The 27,179-nt window shown below is 40.1% G+C and overlaps 1 protein-coding gene across 1 annotated transcript; it reads right to left on the bottom strand.

Moving 5' to 3' along the window:
• Positions 1–1,689: 1,689 nt before the first annotated feature.
• On the bottom strand, positions 1,690–17,531 carry PPP1R42 (protein phosphatase 1 regulatory subunit 42). Its single transcript, XM_074146574.1, has 7 exons — positions 17,403–17,531; positions 13,779–13,945; positions 13,203–13,341; positions 11,341–11,457; positions 4,973–5,090; positions 3,165–3,293; positions 1,690–1,826 (listed from the first exon to the last, which is right to left on the bottom strand). Exons 1-7 carry the CDS (start codon positions 17,529–17,531, stop codon positions 1,690–1,692), a joined length of 936 nt encoding a protein of 311 aa, XP_074002675.1.
• Between the last annotated feature and the right edge of the window lie 9,648 nt (positions 17,532–27,179).

Genomic DNA, 27,179 nt, shown 5'->3' with positions numbered 1-27,179 from the left:
CAGGGAAGGGCAACGGAGCTGGTGAGGGGTCTGGAGAACAAGTCTCGTGAGGAGCGGCTGAGGGAGCTGGGGGTGTTCAGCCTGGAGAAAAGGAGGCTGAGGGGAGACCTTCTCGCTCTCTACAGCTACCTGAAAGGAGGGTGTAGCCAGGGGGGGTCGGTCTCTTCTCCCAAGTCACAGGGGATGGGACAAGAGGAAATGGCCTCAAGTTGCACCAGGGGAGGTCTAGATTGGATATTAGGAACAATTTCTTCACCGAAAGGGTTGTCAAGCATTGGAATGGGCTGCCCAGGGAAGTGGTGGAGTCCCCATCCCTGGAGGTATTTAAAAGCCGGGCAGACGTAGTGCTTAGAGACATGGTTTAGTGATGGTTTGTGTCAGTGTTGGGTTGACGGTTGGACTTGATGATCTTTACGGTCCCTTCCAACCCAGGCAATTCTATGATTTTACAATGGAATTGAAAGAAAAAAAAATGCATGTTTGTGTGGCCTGAGCATTAGGCTGTGCCCCTCCAAATTTCACTGGAAAATAATCACGTAGTAGTACAATTTTGTGACAACTTGTGCATTGTTCCAACAGTTCTTGTTTTTAAACTTCTCCACTTCTGCTGCAGGAAAAAAAATCAAGAATGGGTACATATATGACAAGTTCAGTTTCTTTTTAGGCCAGAATATAGACACTGTCATATGAAGAAAAAAAATAAAGATACTTTGGAAGAGAGCAGCTCTGTGATTTGCAATTCTCCTTCCCTTCTCAAGGGAGAGGCAGCTATTTTTAGTCAGAACAAATAATCAGTAGGAATAAAACTGATGGAATGGAAAGTGGTAAGTTGTCAAGAAGAAAAATAGTATTAAATGTTGCTCAGTTAAATTTTCAAACATAGTAATAAATTCTGATTTGAATGTAAAACAAAGCACTACATTCAGTAATTTTGTTATAAAAGAATACCTGTGTCAATTTATTTATTCATCTTATTTACAGCATTGCATAAATGATGACTTTTTTGTTAGCCGGTACAGCTGATAAAGAATAAACCAGTTAGGTTAAAAGGAGATTTTGGTTTCCACAAACAGCTGCATTAGAGTTCACAAGGCTGTTTATGTAAGGAATACATACGCTGAACTCTGAATTGTTTAAATTCATCCAGAGTCTCAATGCCTGTGAGGCACACACATCAGATTTTCTTTCGTGATTATCTCAGTAGTCTGGAGCTGACGCTACAGGAAGATGCCAATGGAGTATATAATAGACTGGAATGTATCTATTAGAAATAAGCTATAATGATGAAAAGTGATTCTTTCTCCTTCTGCATATTACTGTGGGCACGGGATCAACCTTCACCAATGCTGTCGACAATAAAGGTGCTTCCAAGAATTAACTTTGATACTATTTTACCTTTGTGGAAGATTAGAATCAGCTGCGTAAGACAGCAACGCGTAACACTGGAGTCAAGTCATTACTATTAGCTAGCCTACTGATTTATAACCAGAAACCGAAATCTACTATCCTGTCTTTCAAAGAAACAAAGACAACAAATATAACAGGGTTAAAAAACCCTGAAAATGATTTCAGATTAAATTCTACCTTCATGTCCTTGTTTTCCAACTCATTCGGTAAGAGCTGTACAAGCAAGAACCAAGAGAACTGAGAGGAGGATGTCTGAGGAACGTACCTGAGTTTTCATCCGACTTATTTTTTATCCAGGATTCTTGGCAGAGGTTTTCTTTTAACTTTGTGCATCTCAGACAAAGCTACAAAATTTGGCTTTCCTTTCAGAGATGGACTATAGTGAACGGGAGGCACAGGACAAGGCGTTTCCAAGTCGGCTGCAGAAAACAAAGAAAAACGGATTAATTCAATATCCCAAGTCAAACCAGATCTATTTTAATATTCAGTATGATTGATCACAGGTTCTGATATATCTTGTTAAAGAAAACAGTGGAATAAGTCTTAGGGTAAAATGCCTCTAATTTGATAACTGAGAATGGAAAAAAAGTTTGTATGGAATTATGGAAAGTGCTGCAAACACCGATGAAGGTGAATATTAAAGCAGGTATTAATATAAATCCAGGTATTGTTATAAATCTAAATACGTAGCACCTCCTTGTATCAGTAGTTATTCAGCAGAGAGAATATTGCTGTCAGAAGCGCTGCCGTTCACAGGTGGCTGCCAAACACTGGGCAGACGGCAGCTTCCTTAGGGCTGAGGCTGACGGGCTGAGTGAGGGCTTTTCACTTCAAGTCTTCAAAAACAACTGATCTTCACGAGATTTCATGAATTAATCATCTGAGGTAGCACGGCTATAAGGAACATGCTCTCTCCCCGAAGTTACACAGCACAGTTTCCCTTCTGAAAACAACCATGTACCCGCCACCAATTTTATTTTAGAAATGCGGCCATTCGAACCATTTTGAGTAATTTGAAGTCTCGTGTTTTTTGAGTAATTTGAAGTCTCAAACCCTGCAAGATGGCAAGACGGGCTGTTGAGTCATTTATGTTTTACTCCGCAGCCAGCTCCGTGGCAACAACAACCCCTACCCCACCGTTCTTTAGAAATCTCCAAGTCTATTTCAGGTTTTGCTTGAGTTTCAAAACTAATTTCTTTCCCCTCTTCAAGCACGCGTTGCCTTCTCTTTTGAGTTTAAAGGTGGTTTTTTTTTTTTCCTCCAAGACTTTTTTATTTATTTCCAAGTTTAGAACTTTTACTTCTGCGAGACACGCATTTTGGGAAGGCCTTTAAAAGGACTGGCATTCTACACAGATAAACCATCGGCAAATTATTGCTTATTGTCACTCATTACGAATAAGTATCAACAAATAGATTTTAAAAGCCTGATGTATTTATGAATATTTATTCTAGAATGCCCAACAGTTTTGGTTTTTTTACCATAATCTTTGTAAAAACAAAGAATATTTACAGACATTCAAAATTTACTAGTTACTCCTTTTCGTAATTCTGAGAGATTGGGATGGGAGGAAAAAAAACCACCACATGAACTAGTGCCGAAATTAAATTTTATATTGGAAAAGCCCAATTTTTACTCTTGTGCTTTGGTCTCACCACGAGTACAAATCTCATTCCTAGTGTATTTACTGTTAGCTGCTATTTTATTGTCTCTATAATATTTCAAATAATCACGAGGTAATTGATTAGTTTGCTTACAAAGTTGTAGATAGACTGTATGTTCATTTGTCATTCTTTCTTTGTTTTTTTTCCTGGCAGCTTTGGAGGCTTTCCAACTCACTAGGAACCGTCTCTCCATTTCTTTAATTTCTTTCCCATCAAGGGATTCTGTCAAAGAGAAAAGAACACTTTCTGTGATGCCCAAAGTTAATGAAAAGGCTGTAGAAAGCTGTATGTAATGTTATACTGGACTATATTTGCTCTCTTCGAATCTTATTTTTTTTTTTTTCCTTTTAGTCTTTTGGCAAAAAAACACCCAATACACCTTGATATTCATATTGTAATTAGCCACAAAAGTGAACTGACGCGTCTTCATAGAATCATAAAATGGTTTGGGTTGGAAGGGACCTTAAAGATCATCCAGTTCCAACCCCCCTGCCATGGGCAGGGACACCTCCCACCAGACCAGGTTGCTCAAAGCCCCATCCAGCCTGGCCTTGAACCCCTCCAGGGATGGGGCAGCCACAGCTTCTCTGGGCAACCTGTTCCAGGGTCTCACCACCCTCACAGCAAAGAATTTCTTCCTGAGATCTAATCTAAATCTCCCCTCTTTCAGCTTAAAACCATTCCCCCTCATCCTATGGCTCCCCTCCCTGATCAAGAGTCCCTCCCCATCTCTCCTGGAGCCCCTTTAGGGACTGGAAGGGGCTCTAAGGTCTCCCTGGAGCCTTCTCTTCTCCAGGCTGAACAACCCCAGCTCTCTCAGCCTGTCCTCACAGCAGAGGTGCTCCAGCCCTCTGAGCATCTTTGTGGCCTCCTCTGGACCCGTTCCAACAGGGTTCCAACATGTCCTTCCTGTGCTGAGGACTCCAGAGCTGGACACAGTACTCCAGGTGGGGTCTCATGAAAGCAGAGTAGAGGGGTAATTAATTCTTAATTACAAAAGAAAGCATCTACTGTGTTTGCAACTTTCAAGGGCTATACAGATACACACGTATTCACATTCAGTTAACACACACCACCTTGTAGGAAGCTCTGAAGAAGTATGCTCTTATACACGTTATATATAGACACAGAAATTCGGGATAAGAGAGAACCTGCATGGTTTAGCAATCAAGCTATCCTACTTATTGTGGAGACAGACAGACAGACCCTGTAAGATTAACTTTACTCTCTTTGATGCCATCAAATATCGACACATTACCCTCTACATCGGCTTGGTTGCACCTGCATTTTTGAGTCAGACCAAATGAAATACCTCCTCTGGCTATAAATTGAGGTTGCATTACAATTGTCCTAAGACCCTGTTATTTTCATTGTGCAGGTAGGATTTTTCTTTCTCTTAATGGCCAATATTTTTTACTCTCAGAAAAAAGAAAACCAGATTTTTTAATTACCGCTTTTTAAGATAATTGCTACCTTTATCCAAAAAAGTAAAAAATGAGCAGATTTTTCTTTTTTTTTACTTGTTTCTACAGTATGAATACCGGCATACCGAAGGCTAAGTTGCTTCCTGTTATGGTAAAATTATCTCAAAATAAGAATGTAAACTGCATCACAGTACAGTTAAGATTTACAAATACATTCATAACGTAAGTGCAAACTGCCTTCATCAATTACTAAATCTAATGATTAATACTACCAATAGCAAAAGCTGAGCAACGGCGTTTGTTGATTACATAAACAGTTTTAGCTACATTACCTGTAGATAGATTAAAACTCCATAATATGACATAAATACGATAGTAAATGTGTTTACATACATAGGGAAAGTGCAGAATGATTAACATATCAGTTATTTTCTAAAACAGTGAGGGTTATGGGTGGGTTTTGGGGCTATTTTTTACCCAGAGTCCATGACTGTACTACAATCCTGTCCCTGTACTTCGGTTTGTGGCAGATGGGGTTTCCTGCAAGATCCAGTCTCCGAAGCTTTGTCCATTTGTTTAATACAACCTCCAAATCCTGCAGTTGATACAAGAAGAGAACATTGTGCTTATGGGTTTTTTTTTTTTCCCTGCAGAGTAAAATTCAGTAGCAACGCGATTCGTTCAGCCAGGCCCAAATCCTGCACACGGAAATAACTTCAGTGAAACTATTCGTGGATTAATGTGCACATTAAGAATGTGCATTTTCAAATAGACCTTTGTGTGGCATTCCCTGAATATATCATAATCGCGCAGAGGAAATGGTGATAGAGTTGGAAAACTCTGCATTTTTAAGGATACAGTTATGCCAGCTATGGAAAATTACCGTTACAATCCCACTTACAAGCACTTAAAGCTGAGGAATTACCAGCCAAAAAATGTCCTTGAGACACAATGTCTGTTAGTGCATCCCCATGGGCTCACAGAGCCCTTAGAGTATCAGTGACCGATTTTGAAAAAATTGTGGAAGAATAATTAATTAAGAATTAATAATTAAGTATCTGAAGGGTGGGTTGAAGGAGGATGGAGCTGGACTCTTTTCAGTGGTTGCCAGTGAGAGGACGAGGGGCAACGGGCACAAGCTGGAACAGAGGAGGTTCCACTCAAATATGAGGAGAAACTTCTTTAGGGTGAGGGTGACAGAGCCCTGGGACAGGCTGCCCAGGGAGGTCGTGGAGTCCCCTTCTCTGGAGATTTTCAAGCCCCGCCTGGATGCAGTCCTGAGTAACATGCTCTGACATGCTCTGGGCAATCCTGCTTCAGCAGGGGAGTTGGACTAGATGATCCTTATGGTCCCTTCCAACTCTAAAAATTCAGTGAAATTCAGTGAAATAAATACTTTACAAAGAAAGAACAGACTAGAAAAAAAGCTTAAAATCATGCAAACCACAGTAGAACTGTCTTTCTTTTTATATACGTAAACTTGTACCGGGAGAAACAGTAATTCCCCCCTTCAGAACTGTGGGTGGTCAGTTATATTATTGGCCCAAATAGTGAAATTTTTGAAATATACCTTTCTCCATCTGGGTTTCTGTCTGGTTACCCAAGGGCAGTATGACCTGAATAAAACTTCTTCTGTCTTTTAAATAAAATAAATTCAAGTTAAAAGGCTGCAAAGCTTAGCAGATGGATCCTTTCTGCTCAGATGCTCTACTTTCCAAAATACTTTCCTATGAAAATTTCACTTAAGTGTCATTCTTGATAGGCTGCCTTATATGTGTGAAAAGCTTCAGCGGGGATTCAAAAGAATCTAGACGAATACAAGTGGAGAGGGAATTTATGTTCTACAGTTGTAATAATTTGGAAAAAATCTACTAATCACCATGTGATGGATTCTAAACTGTGAAGCCTAGAATTTTGTAGCTTGATGCCAATAAAGAAGAATCTAGCAATGTAGGTATCTCTCAGCTCCTTCCAATTTAGAAAATCACCCGGGTAATGCAAGCAAGGAGAATTCTGGTTTTGCAGACTCTACTCCCTTGGTAGAAAATCCCCCTGGGAATATTCTATGGGCTACAGAATGCATGTTTAGAAAAATCACATGGAAGAGGAACTCGTAGCACAGCCTCACGCTTCCAAACAATATCATTTTTCATCTATCGATGATGACGGTGATATGATCTATTGTTATCCAGTGATGATAATGTCTTTTCAGAAAAATAGAGAGCAGGAGTCTGGCTCTGTGAGGAGCAAGGCTGACAAAACAATGCAAAAAACTCTGGGGACCAGTCCACATGAAGAAATGTTGATAAACCTCGTAATGTTACACAGCAAAGCTTTATCAGCACGAATGAGAATAGCAATATGATAACAACCCCCCACTTTAGGTGCTAATACTTAATCACAGACACAACAATTTAGGGGGAAAATATTTTAGGCTGGGCTTATTAAAAAAGAAATAGCATTTAGCCAGGGTATTTATTTATTCTTACCTGAGCATTCAGGCGCTGTCACCGAAATCTATAATGTGGTCTAGATTTCACTAGAAAGAATATTTTCAAGTAATAACTTTGCAACATAAAATTGTCTATTAGTGAAATAAAATGTATACAGTTTAACTTTGATGGATGTATACAAAGAGTCCTGTAGATTTTTGTTAGCTGTTCCTTACTTGATAAATGACCCAGAACGTGCTTACTCCAGTGTATGTTTATCTAAGAGCACACTAATCCTGTGCTGAAATATGATTACCCTTTCGATACGCTCTAGTTGTTCATTGCCTTCCTGTCTCTAATAAAGTGCTTTCACTTCCCAGCCTTTCAATAAGCTGGACTAGAGGGACCAGACACTCTTCTGGGCAGTCTCCGTTTGATAAATGATCATGTCATGCATTCACTTTGAGGTCTGCTCCAAAATACTGACGAGCAAATTATATTCCATGGGGTGGGGGGCAGAGGGGGAAGGGCAAGTGCCTTAGTAGGCAGCTGTAGCGCTGGCAATAATGTTCTTGCCAATTAACGATGGCCATTTAAGAATTGGTATTTGACCAGCATGCTCCAGTTTTTATCGGAAACGTCTAGTCCCACTGCCCTAACTACCTCTACAGACAGCAATTTGTCACCATTTTGACTACCTGTCATAATCTATTTGAGAAAATCTATAATTTTTCTCTTGTTCCTGACTCGATTCTGAAGCGAATGAATTCATCTTTTGTGATATCCTCTTGTCATAATCAATACCGGGCAGAGGTTGAATAAATTAAAGACTTGGGAAATACAGATTTTTATGGGTATTTCTAGCTATCTTTTCTCTACGTATCCAAACACTCGCACAAGTCAAAATCTTTCCCAAACTAATGTAATTAATAAATACATAATAGTCTGGCTTTTTGTAAAGAGGAATAGTTGGTTTGGTTTTTTTAAATAGGTATAATGGTTTTAAAAAATTCCGTTAGTATTCCAGCCCAAATCCACTGCAGCCTAGAAGTCCTTGTGAACTTGACTAAAAAGCAAACCAGAAGCTCGGTAGGATAAATAAATGAAGTAGCAAGCGACAGCAAACAGAGAAAAGCCCATTCTATTGAAATAAGTTATGTTTTTGGCAAGTGACCTAAGACACCCTTTTAACACGTGGCAGCCAGTCATAGGAAGTTATTTTGCATGAATTGAGAATAAATTACTTAATTTTGTTCTGTCTACTGTTCAGACTGCATTATATAAACTTCAGTCATGTGAAACAAGGTCATACACCTTGACGTCTGTTAATTATGCTAACAATGTCCTGAAGTAGCCAGAACCATAAGTGCTTGAATTTACTAGCCCTAATTTTCAACTACGCCGAAATCAACGTGGCAGCGCTGAAAAGCCAGGCGGTCTGGGTTTTCATAATAATGTGAAAAACCTGAGATAAATGTTTAAATATAAAATAATCATGCTAATTATACACAAGTGAGAGAAGTCCGCATGAGAAGATTGTATTTCATGCATTTCTTATGCCGTTCACATTTTCCTCTTTCGCAAAGATTCCATATTATTCCCGCAGGAATGGGAAATCAGGGGACATACAGGGGACATCAGAATTTTGAAAACAGAGGGGCAAGAGGCAGGAGAATGGAGGCAGCTTGTGTGGGAATGAAAGAGCCTTTGCTGCGTGTAACAAGTTCAGGCAGCAGAAGCAATTGAGTATATGTACTACAGTTGTATACCCCCTAAAATCTTTTCAGCTGTTATGGTTGCAGAATAATGTAAGCTGTAGAATCATGAAATTCAGAGTTCCAAAAATCTGAAACATACTCAAAACTTCCCTCAGCTATTTTTTTTAAACAGTTAGTGGATGTATAAGATCGTTCTCCTGCTAAATGTTCACTGTAAGTTAAAGCCTCTGTCTACTGTTAAAAACTAGTCTAGTTTCTGGTTGTCTAGTGTCAAAACTAGTTGTCTAGTGTTAGTTGTCTAGTGTCTAGCGTCTAGTCTAGTGTCTAGTTGTCTAGTGTTAGTTGTCTAGTGTTAGTTGTCTAGTGTCTAGCGTCTAGTCTAGTGTCTAGTTGTCTAGTGTTAGTTGTCTAGTGTTAAAACTGACTTTTTAAATATACTTTGCACGGGCTACTGCTTTTTCAGAAGTTTGTTGTTGGTTTGGTTTTGTGGTTTTTTTTTTTTTTTTAATTTAAATAGTAATTTGCATGAGTGATAAGGAGAGCCAACTAAAATGTAATCCCTAAAACACAGTAACTGTAGCCGGGAAGTTGGACATCCAGCTGTATTACACCACACGTTAGACACATTCAATGTGCTCATTAATTTTACAGGTCTGCAAAGATATGAATAGAAGTAGCCTCTCTGCTCCGTATTTTCCAAACTTGGAGACTGTTCAGAAAACACACAGAACAGTCACTTTCAAAATTTACCGGAGCTTGATCCAAGTGTAACTGATAGCAGCAGCAGCAGCAAACTCAGATGCTCACCACAGAATTTTTCAAAAGCTGTGAGTATATAACATAGAAATCTACATGGCTGTTTGATTTGGGTAAATATTAACTCTGGTCTTCCTGATGATGAAATAATGCAATTTAATAATGATTCAATAATAGATACACTGTTATGGAATAATGCATTCTTTTTGTACTCTCCTTATTCTGATTCAGAAGACACTGTTCTTTCCTCTGAGACACTGAAAATGCTGTTTCTGAACTGGCATCCTCATTCTTAAAAATAATTGGTTCTTTGGCTAGGACAATCTTCTTTTAAGATCATCACAAATTAAGCCTTTTGTATTTATAAGAAAGGAAAAAAGACAATTAAAGAAATCACCGTAAGATGTTTTATTTAGAAAAGGAATCCTTTTCAAAGGGGAAACTTTGGAGAGACTACCTATTTAAAAAAGCTTACTGTTATTTTGATGTAACCAACACATTCAATATGGTTTTAATTACCCAGCAAAAGCCTACATGAATTCTATTTCAATATGGATTCAAGCACAACTGCCAGCCAGAGACACAGCTTGAAATACAATACATTAATAATCCTCTAGTAAAAAAGAAATGCATCATTCAACATTTCTTAATGTTCAAATGTAAAACAATTAAGAGTCCAAATAAAGTATATTGACCTAGATCATTGATAGATTACGCACACAAATTACTGAAATCTCCTTATTAGTAAACAGAACTGCCAAATTTAATGTAAAAGATAGTAAGTGTTCTAATAAATAATAAGAATAATTACTAACCAATGAAAGTTAACTTTTCTAAGGAAATAGGATGTATATGAAAACTGTAACGAAAGACTTCATTTTAATCAAGGCTTTTTCTTGGTGATTTGGATCACAATTTAAGACAATTCATTTTAGTATTTATTAATAAAAATGTAAATTTCCAAAAAAGCAGAACACAAATGCCTATGGTTAATATTAAATGAAAACAGCATTTATTAAGTAATTTATAAAGTTTGTTCCATGCCTCCACTGCGCAGTGATGAAGTCAGCATAGTTCAACATAAATTTAATATCCAGTTACTAATATGACAATAAAATTATTTTTTTAACTGCTCTTTATGTCAAGAAGTAGAAGACACCGTAACTTATAAAAATAATGAGAAGTGACAAGGGCAATACTCCTGTTCCTTTTCGAGAAGATAAGCTAGAAATTGTAGTCGAGAACATTCTGTTTGAACCACATTCACTACTGCAAAAAGAAGAGCAAAAATACTTTTATTTCATTGGTTTTAGCTGCTACTGTGGAAGTTAGAGCTCTTGTTTATGAAGATGTGTTTTTCCTTAGCAGAAATTTATGAAAGAAATGCAATGTACACTTTCATGACAAATACTTCTTATGTTACTCCTGCAACAACAGTCATAAAAGTCATTTTGATATTGGAAAGGCTGCAAAATCCGCTAGATGATCTGATATCCAAGAAGTGGCTTTTATTTACATTATTAAAATAGAGAATTAAAAACTGTAAATTGCAAATTAATTAACAAACAATGGCCATGTCATCTTTGCAAATTAAGCCACTGACAGTCACTCATATGGCCAAAACATACAAACTAACTCTACATTTTGGACTTATTATATTATAGCTATAACTTCCATGCATCTACTACTCAGTTGATAGCTGCAGGCACAATTGCCACTTCACGTTGGATTAACGGACATTTGGACATCCTAGATAAATGGTTCTCCATTTTTAATCTCAACAAGATATTTGGATGAGAGAAGACAGCACGCTTGGAAAGTCAGAGGTTCAGTAACGGCAGAAGTAGAATTTATTTTTACTCATCTAATTAGTGATAAAGATGAACTCGACTAACTTCTTATCACTCATACTAAATAGAGAAAACATCTATTTTAATACCTTCATATGTTGAAGTTGATTGTCAACTGCTCTAAGATAAGAAAGATTTTCCAAAACTTCCAGTCCTTCTAATTCATCAATGTTGTTATTGCTGATATTCAACACAGACAAAGATTTCTGGAGGAAGAAAAGCAGAAAAAGAAAATATTTTTTTTCATGTCATGCATGAATCAAGTTGTAAATTCTTGCAGAAAATTCTCTTAAAGAAAAAAAAGCAGATGAAAGCAGAAACATGCAAATACAACTACTACATACCTCACGCGTTGTTTTATGTTAGCTTTCCCTCTTGTCCTAAAATACTGTTTCTTTTGGTTTTGAAGTGAAACAAAAGTAAGATTATTTCTCAATTATTTCAGGAATTCTGAGTAAATACAGAATGTTTGTTTTTCTCTAAAAATGTTCAAATGCTTTAGGGTTCTGCAAGTGCTACTGACTCTACATTTGAAGTATGAAACCAGAGACAGAAAATGGTTGCCTTTTCCAAGCTTACATCTGAGCTGCACGGAGCTGAAATCCATATCTGATGCCCACGCAGTCTCGTTTAACAGCTAAACTTTGCTGGTTTTCTTTCAGGCTTGATCCTACAAATCTCTCGGTACACATATCGCTATTCCTTGCCCCTTCTTTGGAACACTGGGTGGGTCCCATAGTGCACTTTGCCTTTTGTAACAGACAATTGTTGAAGAGATCTTTGCATTCCAGATAAAAAGTAAATGTGTTTCAGGTGTTTATCTCAGGAAATAATGATGTTTCATGTAAAAGGAACAAGAAGTCTGTACCTCTAGAAGGTGAAAAAAGGCACCTAATCCAGTAAATTTAGAATTATACCAGATAGGGAATTTACCATTGGTTAGAAAATGTCTATTTCAGCAGTGTATACAAGAAATGTAACCCCCTTCTAAAATCTGAGCGAGAGCTACATTGCAGGCAGAAATCACCAGCATCATCCTGATACCCGCAGTGCATAAACTCAGTCAAATGATTCATGACGTTGTCATCATCAAAACATATGCTCGTGGTACACTGAGAGCTATATGGCTCCATGTTTTTGGCTCTTTTATCTCTGACAGCATTAAGAGCCAGAAACAGGTAGAAGAAGATGAAGTCAGAAGCGATGTCTTAAAGAGGGACAAAACACTTAGCACTCGAAAGATAAAAATAGAATGCTTCTACATGTAGCTTCCACTAAGATGTTACAAGGTCAAGAATGCAAAGTGTTTCTTAAAAAACAAAACAAAAAACCCACAACAACAAAAGACTTATTAGTAAATAAAGTCTAGTTTTTAACCACTTCAACACTACAGTTGATGTTTACTGAGAAATTAACCTGTTGAAAGAAAACTTCACAAGCTGACTTTCCTGAAATCCTAACATATCCCAACACAGAAAAATTGCAGAACCAAAACTGAATGCTTTTGATTGTGTTGGTCTTCATATCCAGAAAAAAAGTTGTTTACACCTTTTGCCATTGCATTTTCTAGAGAAATACAGGAGGCAGTAAATAAACTAATGTCACAATCGAATCAGAGAAGTATCAACAAACTAGTTCACTACAAACTAAGTAGACTATGATGACTGTGGTAAATTCCTACCCTTTTTTTGGTTTATTCACATTTTATTTATATAGGGCTTCCACACGTTTCCTTACTTCCTCTCTCCCTTTATTCTCATTTCCATTTCCATCCTTCGCAAAAAAAAAAAAAGAACCAGTAGAATCTGCTGGACTCCTTGTTTATTTGAGAACTGGGATGGGGGTGCCTTGGTAGAATTTGAAAGAATGACACAAAAAGGAAAACACAAGTGCTAATAACTTCTCTGATCTACTGATTAATGGCTCATTGAAGTTCTCAGAATGTACTTACTGCCAGGGACCTAAGAGATCTTGGATCAAACAGAAGCTTTTCGCCAAGAGGGAGGTGTTGACTTTCAATGTGTAGCTCCCTTATTTCTTCTAATTTATCCAAACCCTCTACTACAGCAATGCAGTTGCCCCCCAGATACCTGCAGAATAGAACACAAAATAGATTTAATATCCTTTGAAAGCAAAAGCTAACACAAGGCCTCAATATATTAAGAAATTAAATATGTTAAGTATTATTGAATGATACTTGGAAATTATAATAGACAAATAACCTAGCATGCAAGTAGAACATAGAGCTAACAGATCCAAGGGGGTTTTAGGGGTTTTATATGTTGCTACTATTATTCTTAAATGGCTGACAAAGGAAAATAATTTAAATGAAAATAAATATGTTAAAATGATATGCCATCATTTTACTTCTATCATAGAACACTGTTAAAAAGCCACAAGCAATTATTTTTATTTGAAAAGCAACATTTAAGAGCTGAAAGGCCATTACTGGCTACATAATTTTAAAATTTCTTAGTCTAAGAATCATCCTTTTACTATTGAAATAAATATATGACTTTCAACTTACAGTTTTTCAAGATTTTTCAGCGATGAGAGATTTTCTATACATGTAATACAATTGTTCTGAAGGTAAAGGTGTGTTATATTCGAAGCAAAATCCAAGTTCTGGATTTGACTGATTTGGTTATCATATAAATACAGAACTCTAAGATTTTTACACGAAGAGAGGTCACCCTGAAATAAAAAAATAACAAATTAATGCTACACAGAGTTCACTCACTGCCTGCTTCTGGAAGCTATCTGGCTGTTGTTTTTATATTTAAGTTCTGCTGCGTGATTTATACATTTTCATCTTTAACAAACACTTTTAACAATTACTTTTCCTAGAAAAACTGTTTGTCAGTAATCATCTCCTGTAATCATGTCCTGTAATCATCATTACTGTTCTGCCATACAGAAGCTGAGGACTACGGCCATTATCAGCAGACACATCACATCCTGTGTGACTTAGAATCATAGAATTGTTTTGGTTGAGGAGACCATTAAGATCATTTTGTGGTTGGGTGTGGTGTGGGGTTGTGGGTGTTTGGTTTGGTTTGGTGTTGTGTTTTTTGGTTTTTTTTTTCTTTGTTTGGTTTGTTTTGTTTTGGTTTGGTTTGTTGGTTGGACTCGATGATCTCAAAGGTCCCTTCCAACCAAGAAAATTCTGTGATTCTGTGATCATCAAGTCCAATTTTTAACCTAGCACTGCCAAGTTACCAGTAAACCATGTCCCTCAGCACCACATCCACATGGCTTTTAAATACCTCCAGGGATGGTGACTCCACCACTTCCCTGGGCAGCCTAATCCAATGCTTAATAACCCTTTCAGTGAAGAAATTTTTCCTGATATCCAATCTGAAGATCCCCTGGCGCAACTTGGGGCCATTTCCTCTTGTCCCATCCCCTGTGACTTGGGAGAAGAGACCGACCCACCCAGCTACACCCTCCTTTCAGGGAGTTGTAGAGGTCAATGAGGTCTCCCCTCAGCCTCCTTTTCTCCAGGCTGAACACCCCCAGCTCCCTCAGCTGCTCCTCACAAGACTTGTTCTCCAGACCCCTCACCAGCTCCGTTGCCCTTCTCTGGACATGCTCCAGCACTTTGATGTCTTTCTTGTGATGAGGGGCCCAAAACTGGACACGGTATTTGAGGTGGTGCCTCACCAGCACCAAGTATAAAGGGACAATCACTTCCCTAGTCCTGCTGGCCACGCTGTTCCTGATACAGGCCAGGATGCTGTTGGCCTTCTTGGCCACCTGGGCACACTGCTGCCTCATGTCCAGCTGACAGTCCACCAACACCCCCAGGTCCTTTTCTGTGGGGCACCTCCAGCCACTCTTCCCCAAGCCTGTAGCACCGCATGGGGTTGGTGTGACCCAAGTGCAGGAGGTCATCCTTGGCCCTGTTGAACCTCATCCCATTGGCCTCGGCCCATTGATCCAGCCTGTCCAGATCCCTCTGCAAAGCCTTTCTACCCTCCAGCAAATCAACACTCCCACACAACTTGGTGTCATCTGAAAACTTACTGAGGGTGCACTCGATCCCCTTGTCCAGTTCATTGATAAAGATATTAAAGAGAAACAGCCCCAGTACTGAGCCCTGGGGAACACCACTTGTGATCAGCCACCAAGTGGATTTAACTCCATTCACCACAACTCTTCGTTCCCTTCCCTGCCTTCATCAGGTGGATTTCTGAAAAGCACAATTGTTAGCGTAGTTGTCTCCATCAAACTTCAGTGATGTAACGGAAACCAGTTCTTGGCAAAGGAATACTGATTTATACAAAAACTTGCACTTCAATGTATTTTAATACACTTCCAAGTCTAAGTTCCGATCAAATGTCAAGTTTCTTTGAAGGTATTCCTCTTAAATAACTAAAAGGTCACATGTTCTTATAAAAGTTTCTGTAAAACTTCTTTGTGGCACCCTGATGAACCGGTCCTCATCAAATGGACTGATCAAATTAGTAACTTGCTGTGCGCATTCCTAGGAGCGGGCTGAATCAACCCGTTCGCTTGCTTGGATCCGTTCATATAAAACAAGCTATTTAATCTCCTTGACTGAAACCACACTTTTAAAGCAGAAATCCACCACCACACACAACAATCCAATTGTTTAGGGTTAAGCAATTTCAAAATGTGGTCAGTATCTTGAGGGGATTTGAATTAACTCAGGACTTACTGAAACCTGGATAAATTTCCTATTATTAAACTCAAAGGAAGCAGGATTGGGTTAAGTTTGCAGGTTTAGTCTTTGAAAAGGAAAAGGTCATGGATTATTTTTTAAATTAATAAGCCCCAGGGAGCAATTTGGAAAAAAAAATGTAGATTTTAACCTGACTAATTTGAAAAAGCCACTACACCAGTCCAAATTTGTTAACCTCACTTGGCTTGTATCCTGTTCCTGAACTCCCCTTCCCTTTCTCAGACTTCCTCTGCAATCTAAGGAATAAATCACAGATAGATTGAAAAGATTGTGCTGTGAGTTAACAACTCTTTGTAAAATTCCCAAGACTAGAAAAAATATGGCATTAACAAGAAAAAAGTAAGTGTTGCACTTAATAGTATGTAATATCATTACGACTTCCTTTTAAAAAAAAATCAGATCTGCAAAATTACTTGTTCCTTACATCTTCTTCTGTTCCACAATTTACATTTTTATAAAGGTAACCATCAATAAATACAAGTCTTTAAATAAAAAAACACCAAACTGTTGCTGAAAATATGAACTTTGTTTGTTAACCTCAGACCTAAAGTCTCCAAGAACACTATAGCCAGATTTCAACAGGGCTAGAGCACTGCTGTCAAAGCCGAACACCTGATTCAGTGGCAACAGACTGACTATATTCTATAGCAAAAGTGTCAGCTCTAAATGATTTATTTGAAATATCCTCTTTCTTAAGTGGCTAAAGAGGTAAGCAAGTGGAGTTACCATTTCCATTCTGGGGACTTCCTGAAAGCTCCTTTACAATATAGCAACTGTACAAAATAATAAAAAAAAAAATAGCAAATTGTTTTGATTTTTTTTTTTAGAGCTGCAGATTTCTGTGATTTCTATAGTTCTGTGAAATACTGCAAAAAATACTTCGCTTTAACACCTAGCTCATCTCTTGTGTAATTGCTTACAGGGATTTTCTATTTTAATTAATTAATGGAAAGAATAGTTAGTGTCCTGATAATATCCTCATTGGCTGCTACAGATGACATATATATTTTTACAGTTTCAGGTAAGTAAAATACTTCAACAAGATTTTTGCCACATAAAGAAAAAAGCATCAGGTTGATAATAAGAAATGCTGCAGACTGTTGGAGTTCCAGTCACCTGCTTTGATGTTTCCTATGAAAAGTTACAGCTGAAGGATTATTTTCACATTTCAAATGCACACATGTTCAAAATCCATTTAAACACTTTTACACACAAGCGGTGTTCCACACAATAACAGCAGTGGATGCTGAAGCATGTTTCTAAACAGAGGTACTATTAAGGCTTAATTGCAAGTCAATAAAAATGTTAAAACATAATATAGCTGTTATAAAATAAAAACCTGGCTTTGCTTGTTTGTCTCCCCAATGATAAACAACTCTTCATTAACAGTAACTACAAAACACTTGAGTAGCCAGGTTAAAAGGAATAAAGAAAAATATATCTTACAATTGCATCTATATTTTTATCTGATAAATTTAGATGAGTTATTTTTCGCAGGTACTGTCCAAAGTCCTCTTCATTGCGATTCTTGTGACCAACGCTTTTAGCAACTAGGTCCACTGTTAGTCGAACCATAATTCTGTAACAGGCCAACCTGCTTTACCACTTCTTTTAGTAAGGTGTTCCACGTGCTCTTGTAAGCAGTTTTATAAAATACCTTAAAGACAAAAAGGAAAATGTTATACTACTTGTACCCCAGATCTTCAACAAAGCTTACACGTATACTTCAAATCTGTTATTTCCCCACAAATTCCCTTTTTACTTACGGTGACACATTTATGTATAGTCTTTGCTGCTTATAAAAACCTACTCCTTTCTTGCTGTCATTTTTTCAAAATTTTAAGGTATTAAATAACATTTAAAATACATTATTATATTTGATTTGTTGTTTCAGTGTACTTAACAAAATTGTACCCTAGTCCTCATCTTTTTCATCTAGAAATATAAGCACAATTGTCCACAGCAGCAGCAGCAATTCTCACACATAAATAACTAATTAATGGCAGCTCATAACCTAACTAATAGTTAGAAAATACATCCCTCTCTATAGCAGGTCTTACAGGTCGTGAGGAGTGGTATAAAGCACTCTTTATACGTACTCTTTATATGTCTGCACAGCCCTTTTGTCATGCACACACCTGCATGTGTATTTGTTATGCGCAGTGAAAAAATGAGGTTTTTTTGCACTGAGAGGCACACTGTAGAGGCTTTCACAACAATACCAACCTTTTTCAAAAAAGAACTCTGGCCATTGTTCCAAGTGAGCTTATAAATGGGGGGATGGAGGGGAGGTAAGAAGGCAAGACATATTTTGAACTGGATGCGTAAATGGTCTGGGGATGCAGAGGAGTGCAGAGGAGGGCAACGAAGCTGGTGAAGGGCCTGGAGAATAAATCTTATGAAGAGCGACTGAAGGAGCTGGGACTGTTTAGTATGAGGAAGAGAGGCTGAGGAGAGACCTCATCACTCTCTACAACTACTTGAAAGGACACTGTAGAGAGGTTGGTGCAGGTCTCTTCGCACAGGTAACTAATGACAGAACGAGAGGGAATGGCTTCAAGCTCCAGCAGGGTAGGTTTAGACTGAACATTAGGAAAGAATTTTTCACAGAAAGAGTGGTCGGGCATTGGAACAGGCTGCCCAGGGAGGTGGTTGAGTCACCATCCCTGGATGTGTTTAAGAGCCGTTTAGATGTGGTGTTGGGGGACATGGTATAGGGGAGAACTTTGTAGAGTAGGGTAGATGGTTGGACTCGATGATCCCAAGGGTCTCTTCCAACCTGGATGATTCTATGATTCTATGATTCTATAAAAATGCCTTAACAACTCAGAATCAGAGAATCTTCATGGCTGGAAGGGACCTTTGAGATCATTGAGTCCAACCATACACACCCCCCCAAAAAAAAACCCAACACAAAAAACAAACACCAAAAAGACCACAAAACAAAACATCCAACCCAACACTCTCGGGCACTAGAGCATGCCCTGAAGTGCCACGTCTACACGTTTCTTAAATACCTCCAGGGTTGGTGACTCCACCACCTCCCTGGGCAGCCCATTCCAGTGCCTGGCCACCCTCTCAGTTGCTTTTTTAGCCACTACATAATGCAATGTACATTACGCATTTTAGCCAATACATAATAGAATCATAGAATCACAGAACTGTCTGGGTTGGAAGGAACCTTCCAGATCACCTAGTCCAACCATCAACCTAACTCTGATAAAAAAACATCACTAAACAATGTCACTAAGCACTATGTCAACCCGTCTTTTAAATACCTCCAGGGATGGTGCCTCAACCACTTCCCTGGGCAGCCCATTCCAATGCTTAATAACCCTTTTGCTGTAAAAATTTTTCTTAATCTGAACCTCCCCTGGCGCAACTTGAGGATATTTCTTCTTGTCCTATTGCAATACCCCCACATCAGTGTATCATAACAACTGAGGAGATGGCAAAAAGCATCCCAAATACTAAAACTCATGCAGCCACATAAACCATGGTATGGCGAATCCTCCTTGCCAGTGTTACATTTATCAGAAACTGAGGGAAAGCAAAGATTGAAACCATGAGGGCAGCAGAAACTTCCTCACTCACTGAGCAAGGCTGAAGCTCAGGAGTTGTCCCTCCGTGTGGGGTTTGAAGAAGGAGAAAGAAGGAAAAGCTGAGAGGGAGATGAAGGAAAGCTGAAAGGACAGTGTTTTGATATTCTTTTTACTGAGAATCACAGAATGGTTTGGGTTGGAAGGGACCTTAAAGATCATCCAGTTCCAGCCCCCCTGCCATGGGCAGGGACACCTCCCACCAGACCAGGTTGCTCCAAGCCCCATCCAGCCTGGCCTTGAACCCCTCCAGGGATGGGGCAGCCACAGCTTCTCTGGACAGAGTGTTTCTTTCTTGCTTTTTAAAGTAAAAACACCTTTCAGAGCCCTTTCCTAGACCTTCTGCCAAATCAAGCAGTAACAGCAGAGGAAGACCCGGGCCGCCTCCGCGGGGGCTCTGTGTGATCTTTCCCGGCCCCCCAGTTCCTACAGCCATCTGATTTCACACTGTCGCCACAGCCCCACGCCGTCGCCCGTCGCCCCCGTCCCCCCCCTACAGCAGAAGGCGTGACGACGACAGACCCCAGCCGTCACACAGCACAACCGCCGGGAAGGCTGCTCCAATGTCCCTGCCCGTCAGCCAAGAGGGACAGGCCGGGGGGGACAGGACCCGCTCCCAAGGTCCGTCCTAGAAGGAATCTGTCCCAGAAGGAACACCTTCCCCCCGCCCCGCGTCCCGCCCCGGTCCCGCTCCCCCCTCACCTCCCGGGCCGCGCCTGACGGACGGCGGGCAGAGGGGAGGCGCGAGCGCCGCCGCCACCGCCCCTGGTTGCCACGGCAACCGCACGCCGACCGCCGAGGAGGCGGGAACGCTCCTAACGCAACGCGCCCTTCCCACCCAATCAGCGTTGAGGAGAGAGGCGGGGGGCGGGGCTGCGCCTGCGCAGTGGCAGGTGGAGCAGGGCCTCGCTTGGGGCCCACGGCGGTGGGCGGTGGCCTGGGGCTCCCTGTGGGGAGCGGGGTGCTCGGGCCCGCTAGTGGCCGTGCCGCCCCTGGCCAGGCCCGTTTTCTGCCCACAAGGGAGAGCTGGGGTGGGGGACTGGGTGTTGCCTGCGGTCATGGGCCTGGCTACGCCTCTGAGGCAAAAGAATGTTGCCGTGCTACAGGTATGTCCTGCGGCCTGGGTGAGCTGGCGCCTGTCAGGCCACCTCTGGAGTCTGTGGAAGAGGAAGTTTCAACAGGGGAATTTCCCGGAAGAAAACTTTGAAACCTGCTGTTGCAAATGGACTTGCAGCAATATCTCCCCTAGGAAGAGCTCATTGCCTTATTAATCATAGAATCATAGAATGGTTTGGGTTGGAAGGGACCTTAAAGATCATGGAGTTCCAACCCCCCTGCCATGGGCAGGGACACCTCCCACCAGACCAGGTTGCTCAAAGCCCCATCCAGCCTGGCCTTGAACCCCTCCAGGGATGGGGCAGCCACAGCTTCTCTGGGCAACCTGTTCCAGTGTCTCATCACCCTCACAGGAAAGAATTTCCTCCTAAGATCTAATCTAAATCTCCCCTCTTCCAATTTAAAACCATTACCCCTTGTCCTGTCACTACACTTCCTGACAAAGAGTCCCTCTCTGGCTCTCCTGTAGGCTCCATTCAGATATGGGAAGGCTGCTATAAGGTCACCCCAGAGCCTTCTCTTCTCCAGGCTGAACAACCCCAACTCTCAGCCTGTCTTCATAGGGGAGGTGCTCCATCCCTCTGATCATCAAATCATTAATATCTTAATAATGCTATGTGTTCTTAAATATTGTTTACCTGCAGGTGTTCCATCTGGTGTTACTCCTTCCTGCACACCAGGCCTATTTGTGAGCATGAGTTGCTGGCAAAATCAAAACTATGTGGTTCCTTTCCCCCGTGCTTAAATTAGAAGGATTAATAGTTTATTAATTAAGCGGATACTGTGTCTAACAGCAATGTTCTATAAAAAAAAGGCTAGCAAATATTTTATATTTTTTCCTATGATGAAACATATTTCAAATTTGGGTTTTTTTGCTTTGTTTTTTAAAAACCAATATTGTCTCAACATCTTTGGTGCCTTTTAAAATGACTTAATTAATTGCTGATGCCGCAGAAGTGGGAGGAGTGGCTGATGCACCAGAGGTTCTCCTTGGAGATAAGACCACGCTGGATGGGGCTTTGAGCAACCTGGTCTAGTGGGAGGTTGGAACTTGATGATCTTTAAGCTCCTTTCCAACCCGAACCATTCTATGATATTGAAAAGCCTCCTGGACACAGGCAGCCAGCTCCAGGTGGCCCTGTGTGAATGGGTATGTTGGATCAGATGACCTCCAGAGGTCCCTTCCCACCTTGCCCGTTCTGTGATTCTATCAGTTTAGCATATGAATAACTCACTGAAGTCAATAAAACTTTATACATGTTGTGTGCTCGCTGTGTTGGAACACACAAAGGGCAACAGCTGGTCAGTGACAAAATATATTGCTTTCAATGAAACCAAGATTAGGACTTTATTTAATCTTTTAGGAAAAATGACAAAAACTGTTGTTACGAGCCTGTTCCACTTTGACCTTTGTTAGAAATGCAGACAAGGTATAGAGAGTCCCATCCTTCCAACCTCAGATTTCCCATATCCTTCTCTCTGAGGAGAGATAAAGGATAAAAGATCGCAAGATGCCCTTATTTCTGTGGTGGAATCCAAACTGAGCATGCCCTGGAGCTGCTTGTTCTGCGAAATGTTCCTGTAAAAAAAGTATGTTAATACTCTCAAAGTTAATTTTGGACTTAGTTTGTTCTCCCTCATGGCTGTAGATTTTGCAGGTGTCTGGGGCTGTCTGTTAGTAATCTGATTTAAAGGCAGAAAAAAGCTATGAGAAGTTTCAGAGAGAATATTTATTCATTAAGGCTTGAAATAGGATTCTCATCTGCTGGTGGCACAGAGTATTAAACAATCGTCTGCGTACTCTCCGGGATGGCAGGAATTTGGCTGAGTACAAAAAGACCTTGTCTTCAAAAAAGCTTTTGGAAATACCTGTGTAAAATCATTGACGGCAATATTTCTTACAGTTCCAGAGTGGAACATTGAACTGAAATTTACTTCTAAGGACGGAAAACACCCGAAGAGCCTCCCTCGCGTAAGTGCTGCCATGCTGTTTGCATAGAGCTCTTTCTGTGCATATGGATTCTATATGTGGGGTGTGTCGCATAACGAGTGAGAGAAGATGCTCACACCTCTAATTGTGAAACGTTAAATTGAAGCCTAACAATTTCTGACAAGCTTTTTCAGGGTTTGGTTTCAAACTTTCAGTCAGACTTTTTCCTGATTATCTCTTGCCTTCCTCCTTTGTGGCTAGACAGCTACGTGAAATGGAACCAAAGCAGTTGCTTCAGTATAGTTACTTTAATATGTAAAATACATCTGAAAACTTTTCCCACTGAATTTAAATTTGTTTTGGTTTTTATGTTTTCAAAGGTAGCAAATGTAAGGTTCTCAAAAACACGGGGCAGAGGAAATAGGGCTTTTACGTCAATAAACTTGCAGAGAGCTGTGTTGAAATGTCTTTGAAAAATCAAGCTATAATCCACCGAGTCTGATGTTGCCAGCCAGGGTGCTTAAGGACATGGTACTTAACATGGTGGTGGATGAGAAGCTCAACATGAGCCATCAAGGGGCACTCACAGCCCAGAAAGCCGCCCGCGTCCCGGGCTGCATCAAAAGCAGCGTGGCCAGCAGGGCGAGGGAGGGGATTCTGCCCCTCTGCTGTGCTCTGGGGAGACCTCTCAGCGCAGGAAGGACATGGACCTGTTGGAATGGGTCCAGAGGAGGGCCATGAAAATGCTCAGAGGGTTGGAGCACCTCTGCTACGAGGACAGGCTGAGAGAGTTGGGGGTGTTCAGCCTGGAAAAGAGAAGGCTCCGGGGACACCTTAGAGCCCCTTCCAGTCCCTAAAGGGGCTCCAGGAGAGATGGGGAGGGACTCTTGATCAGGGAGTGGAGCCATAGGATGAGGGGGAACAGTTTTAAACTGGAAGAGGGGAGATTTAGATTAGATCTTGGGAAGAAATTCTTTCCTGTGAGGGTGGTGAGACCCTGGCACAGGTTGCCCAGAGAAGCTGTGGCTGCCCCATCCCTGGAGGGGTTCAAGGCCAGGCTGGATGGGGCTTTGAGCAACCTGGTCTGGTGGGAGGTGTCCCTGCCCACGGCAGGGGGTTTGGAACTGGATGATCTTTAAGGTCCCTTCCAACCCGAAGCATTCTATGATTCTATGATCCATTTGTGATGTCTCTGTGTATCCTGCCTAGTGACTTTTAAATCCATCAAGCCAACTCTGGCTAATGGCAAAGAGGACAGGGGTAGGATGGTAATAAATTCTACTCTTTTTTTACAAAATTCAAGAACAGGTTAGAAAAAAAAGATTCCTAGGCCCAGCGTCCTCATTTGAGGGAGGGGCTGAAGCGTGACACAAGCTGTTACCTGCTTCTCTTCTTTGCCATACAGAAAATAACAGCTTTACAAATAATTGTAATGAAGTTTGACAGACGAACTGAGAAGAGAAAGTAAAAATTATTATATGCTGCTATTCTTCAGAAACAGTCAGAAGATGAACTGGTATCTCAGAATTATTTTGTCAAACACTGTATAGAGAGCAAATCTGAGTATTCACACCACCATTCTTCTTTGTTCTTAAGTAGTTGTAAGATGTTATTTACATTTTATTTGTCCCTGGCTGATGTTTTACTTAAGTATTTGTGTTAAACCATTTTTGCCACTTCCACAATTTTACCTGGTTGTCACAAGAAGAATTTTTAAAGTGGAAAAGGAAGATGTTCCACAAACACTTGGTAAAACGAGGAGCTAGTTTGGAGTCTGTATCACCATATAGAATACATACATCTTGTTTCAAAAGTTGGAAGAATATCTGCCTGTTTAGTACCTCTGGGTTTCTCCAGTTTTATCTCCAGCTTTGTGGAACTCAAGACTGAAAATGTCTCCCTGAGAAACGGATTAAAAATATATGCTTAATTCTAACCTCAAGTGATAGAGTAAAGGGAATGCAACTTGTCGTCAGCCGGAGAGGAAAGTTCAGCTGGTTGTAATTACTAAAGATTTCATGCTATTAGATGCAGGCACATAAATTAATTTCCTTTTATAATAAAGCAATGCCACTGCCATTATTCACAAGCCCTAAGGTAATCGGGTCCAAACCAAACAGAAATTCACACAGGAAATGATGGACAAATTACACAGGAGTTGAATGCATGTTTCAGTTGAAAATGAAGAGTTCCTAAAACAATATTATTTATAATCCCCTCAAAGGGCTTAAGCATTTCCTATGGGATGATCTAAACAGGCAAACTATGCAAAACAGAGTAAACATTCTTTGCTAACAGCATTATTAAGGATTGCTGTTTAAGTTGGTAACGTCTGACGAACTGGAGACGTAGCGATGACCTTCAGCGCACAAGAAGGGTAATACTTACATATCCTTTCCCATCTGTATTTTTAAAGGGCTAATGATCAATCTTCTTATTTCATAGAGGAAAAGAGCCACTAGCTCTGGCAAAAAATGCCTTGCTAAAGTTTATGCACTCCCGGATTGTGAAAAGTCAGGAAGAAAACCTGATTCTCCTGAGATGCAGTCCTATGACCTATCCACTGGACCATGCTGCTTCCCAGGATACTGTAGGTTTCAGAAAGCCCTGTATGAAGTGATTTTTCATAATTAAAAACAAACCAAACGTCACAGCAAATATTTCATATGTTAAGAAGTTTCATCTGAGGGTCAGAATTAACTTGCCTAAATTCCATATTTCCTCGTGGTTATTATTCCTAGGCTCTGAAAAGTAAAACTACAGCTCATAAAAAATACACCCCGAGGAACAAGATACTTCATTAATCCCTTAAAGGTTTAGCATAATTGTTTTTAACTCCAGAAAAAAAAAAAATCCTTCAACTAAATGGGGACTCTCTGATGTCAGTTCTTTAAGACTTGACACAAAAAAAATTTCCATGTGCACGCAATTAATCTTATGCATTATCACCCCATATTTTAATCATTTTCACCTCTTAAGGACATGCACCCTTAAAATGATGCTGGCTCAACTCTGGAGTACTTAAATAATGTCTGGTTATGTGCTTTCAAAAGTATTTGGGTTTATCTTTTTATCTTAACTTAGTTTATGGCATAATATGCAAAATCTTTTGCATTGGGATTTCGGTAAGTATTAAATATCGTGTATAAACGTATTATGTTCATTATATGTTCGTAGCATAACGAGAGTCCAATCCTGATTTGGACTTTTTGGGGCACTGCATTAAAAATAGACAAAATAAATGGTATGTTTATCAAAGAGAAGGTAACATACCAAGCTCATTCTAAAACACTTACCTAAAATTTAAAAAATCTCCAAAATTTACCAAAGGGGAAAAAATAAGTAAGGTAATTAATGTTTAATTATATTCCGCATATTTTTAACCTTATAAACAAAATAGTAAGATTGTTGTGGGGAAGGGCTATCTTTCCCCACAACAGGATGACCATGAGCCAGCAATGTGCCCTTGTGGCCAAGAAGGCCAGTGGCATCCTGGGGTGCATCAGGAAGAGTGTGACCAGCAGGTCGAGGGAGGTCATCCTCCCCCTCTGCTCTGCCCTGGTGAGGCCCCATCTGGAGCACTGTGTCCAGTTCTGGGCTCCCCAGTTGAAGAAGGACAGGGAACTGCTGGAGAGGGCACAGCAGAGGCTACAAAGATGATGAGGGGCCTGGAGCATCTCTCTTACGAGGAAAGGCTGAGGGACTTGGGTCTAAAAACCTTGTCTGAGCCTACGTGCGTGAAATTTCATCTCAATGCTCTCACAAACGTGGACAGTTTAAATACGCTAAATAGAATGAGATTTAACTATTATTTTATATTTCAGGTAGATACAAGATGTCCAAAACCTTTGCATCATGCAAAAGAGAATTCTATAAAGTGGCAACATAGCTTATATTTCCTAATAGGTTCCTAATTTTCTTATTATTTCCTAATAATCTCACAAAAGCAGTGTACTTCTTTGTGTAAATGTGTGTTGAGTGTGACAAAGGCTGCGTGCTGAAATTTAAAGTCTCACAAACACCTGTGGAAGAAAATAAGTAGGAAAAGTTACTGGCCAAGTCCAGCCCCACCGCTGTGGGCTTATCTACTGTGCTTGCTTGTACAGAAGTCTATTCCTGCCACTTCCAAGAAAATTAATAGCTTTTAAATATTAAAATATCACAGCTTTCTTCTCCTGCCTCCCCCCAACCACCACCATGCTGGAAGAAGCATGAAATTGTTCTGCTATCAAACCGCACATCTGGTAATTATCTCAACTTTACTAGCTCCGATTAAATATATTTTTCCTATCCTGTTGAACACTGCTGCTTTAAAACTCTTGATGAATTTCTGCTTCGGGGTATCTGCATTTCCCTGCTGAATGATAAGTTTCCATTGTAGAACTTGCATCTTGGCTTCAAATATGCTGGAATCCGTTTGGATGAAAAGCCCCAAATGAGTAATAGCTATTAAAATTTCCAGACCAAAACAAAAACAAAACCCACATCAAGGCAGAGTTAAAGCTGAAAAGGAATATTAGTTACTGAAGGTATAAGGCGTAATGGCATATTGTATAAAGCATGTTGTAAGTTATCCCA

This window comes from Numenius arquata, chromosome 4 (genome assembly GCF_964106895.1).
Source record: "Numenius arquata chromosome 4, bNumArq3.hap1.1, whole genome shotgun sequence".
NCBI lineage: Eukaryota > Metazoa > Chordata > Aves > Charadriiformes > Scolopacidae > Numenius > Numenius arquata.
Note: the sequence above shows the minus strand (reverse complement) of the source record. Positions and strands in the feature narration are given on the sequence as shown.

Coding starts and splice junctions, on each gene's coding strand:
- PPP1R42 (XM_074146574.1), bottom strand. CDS start 17,531: ATGGTTCGACTAACAGTGGACCTAGTTGCTAAAAGCGTTGGTCACAAG. Junction 3,294..4,972: donor AGTACAGTCATGGACTCTGG/GTAAAAAATAGC, acceptor TCTCTTTGACAG/AATCCCTTGATGGGAAAGAA. Junction 1,827..3,164: donor TACAGTCTATCTACAACTTT/GTAAGCAAACTA, acceptor TGTTTTCTGCAG/CCGACTTGGAAACGCCTTGT.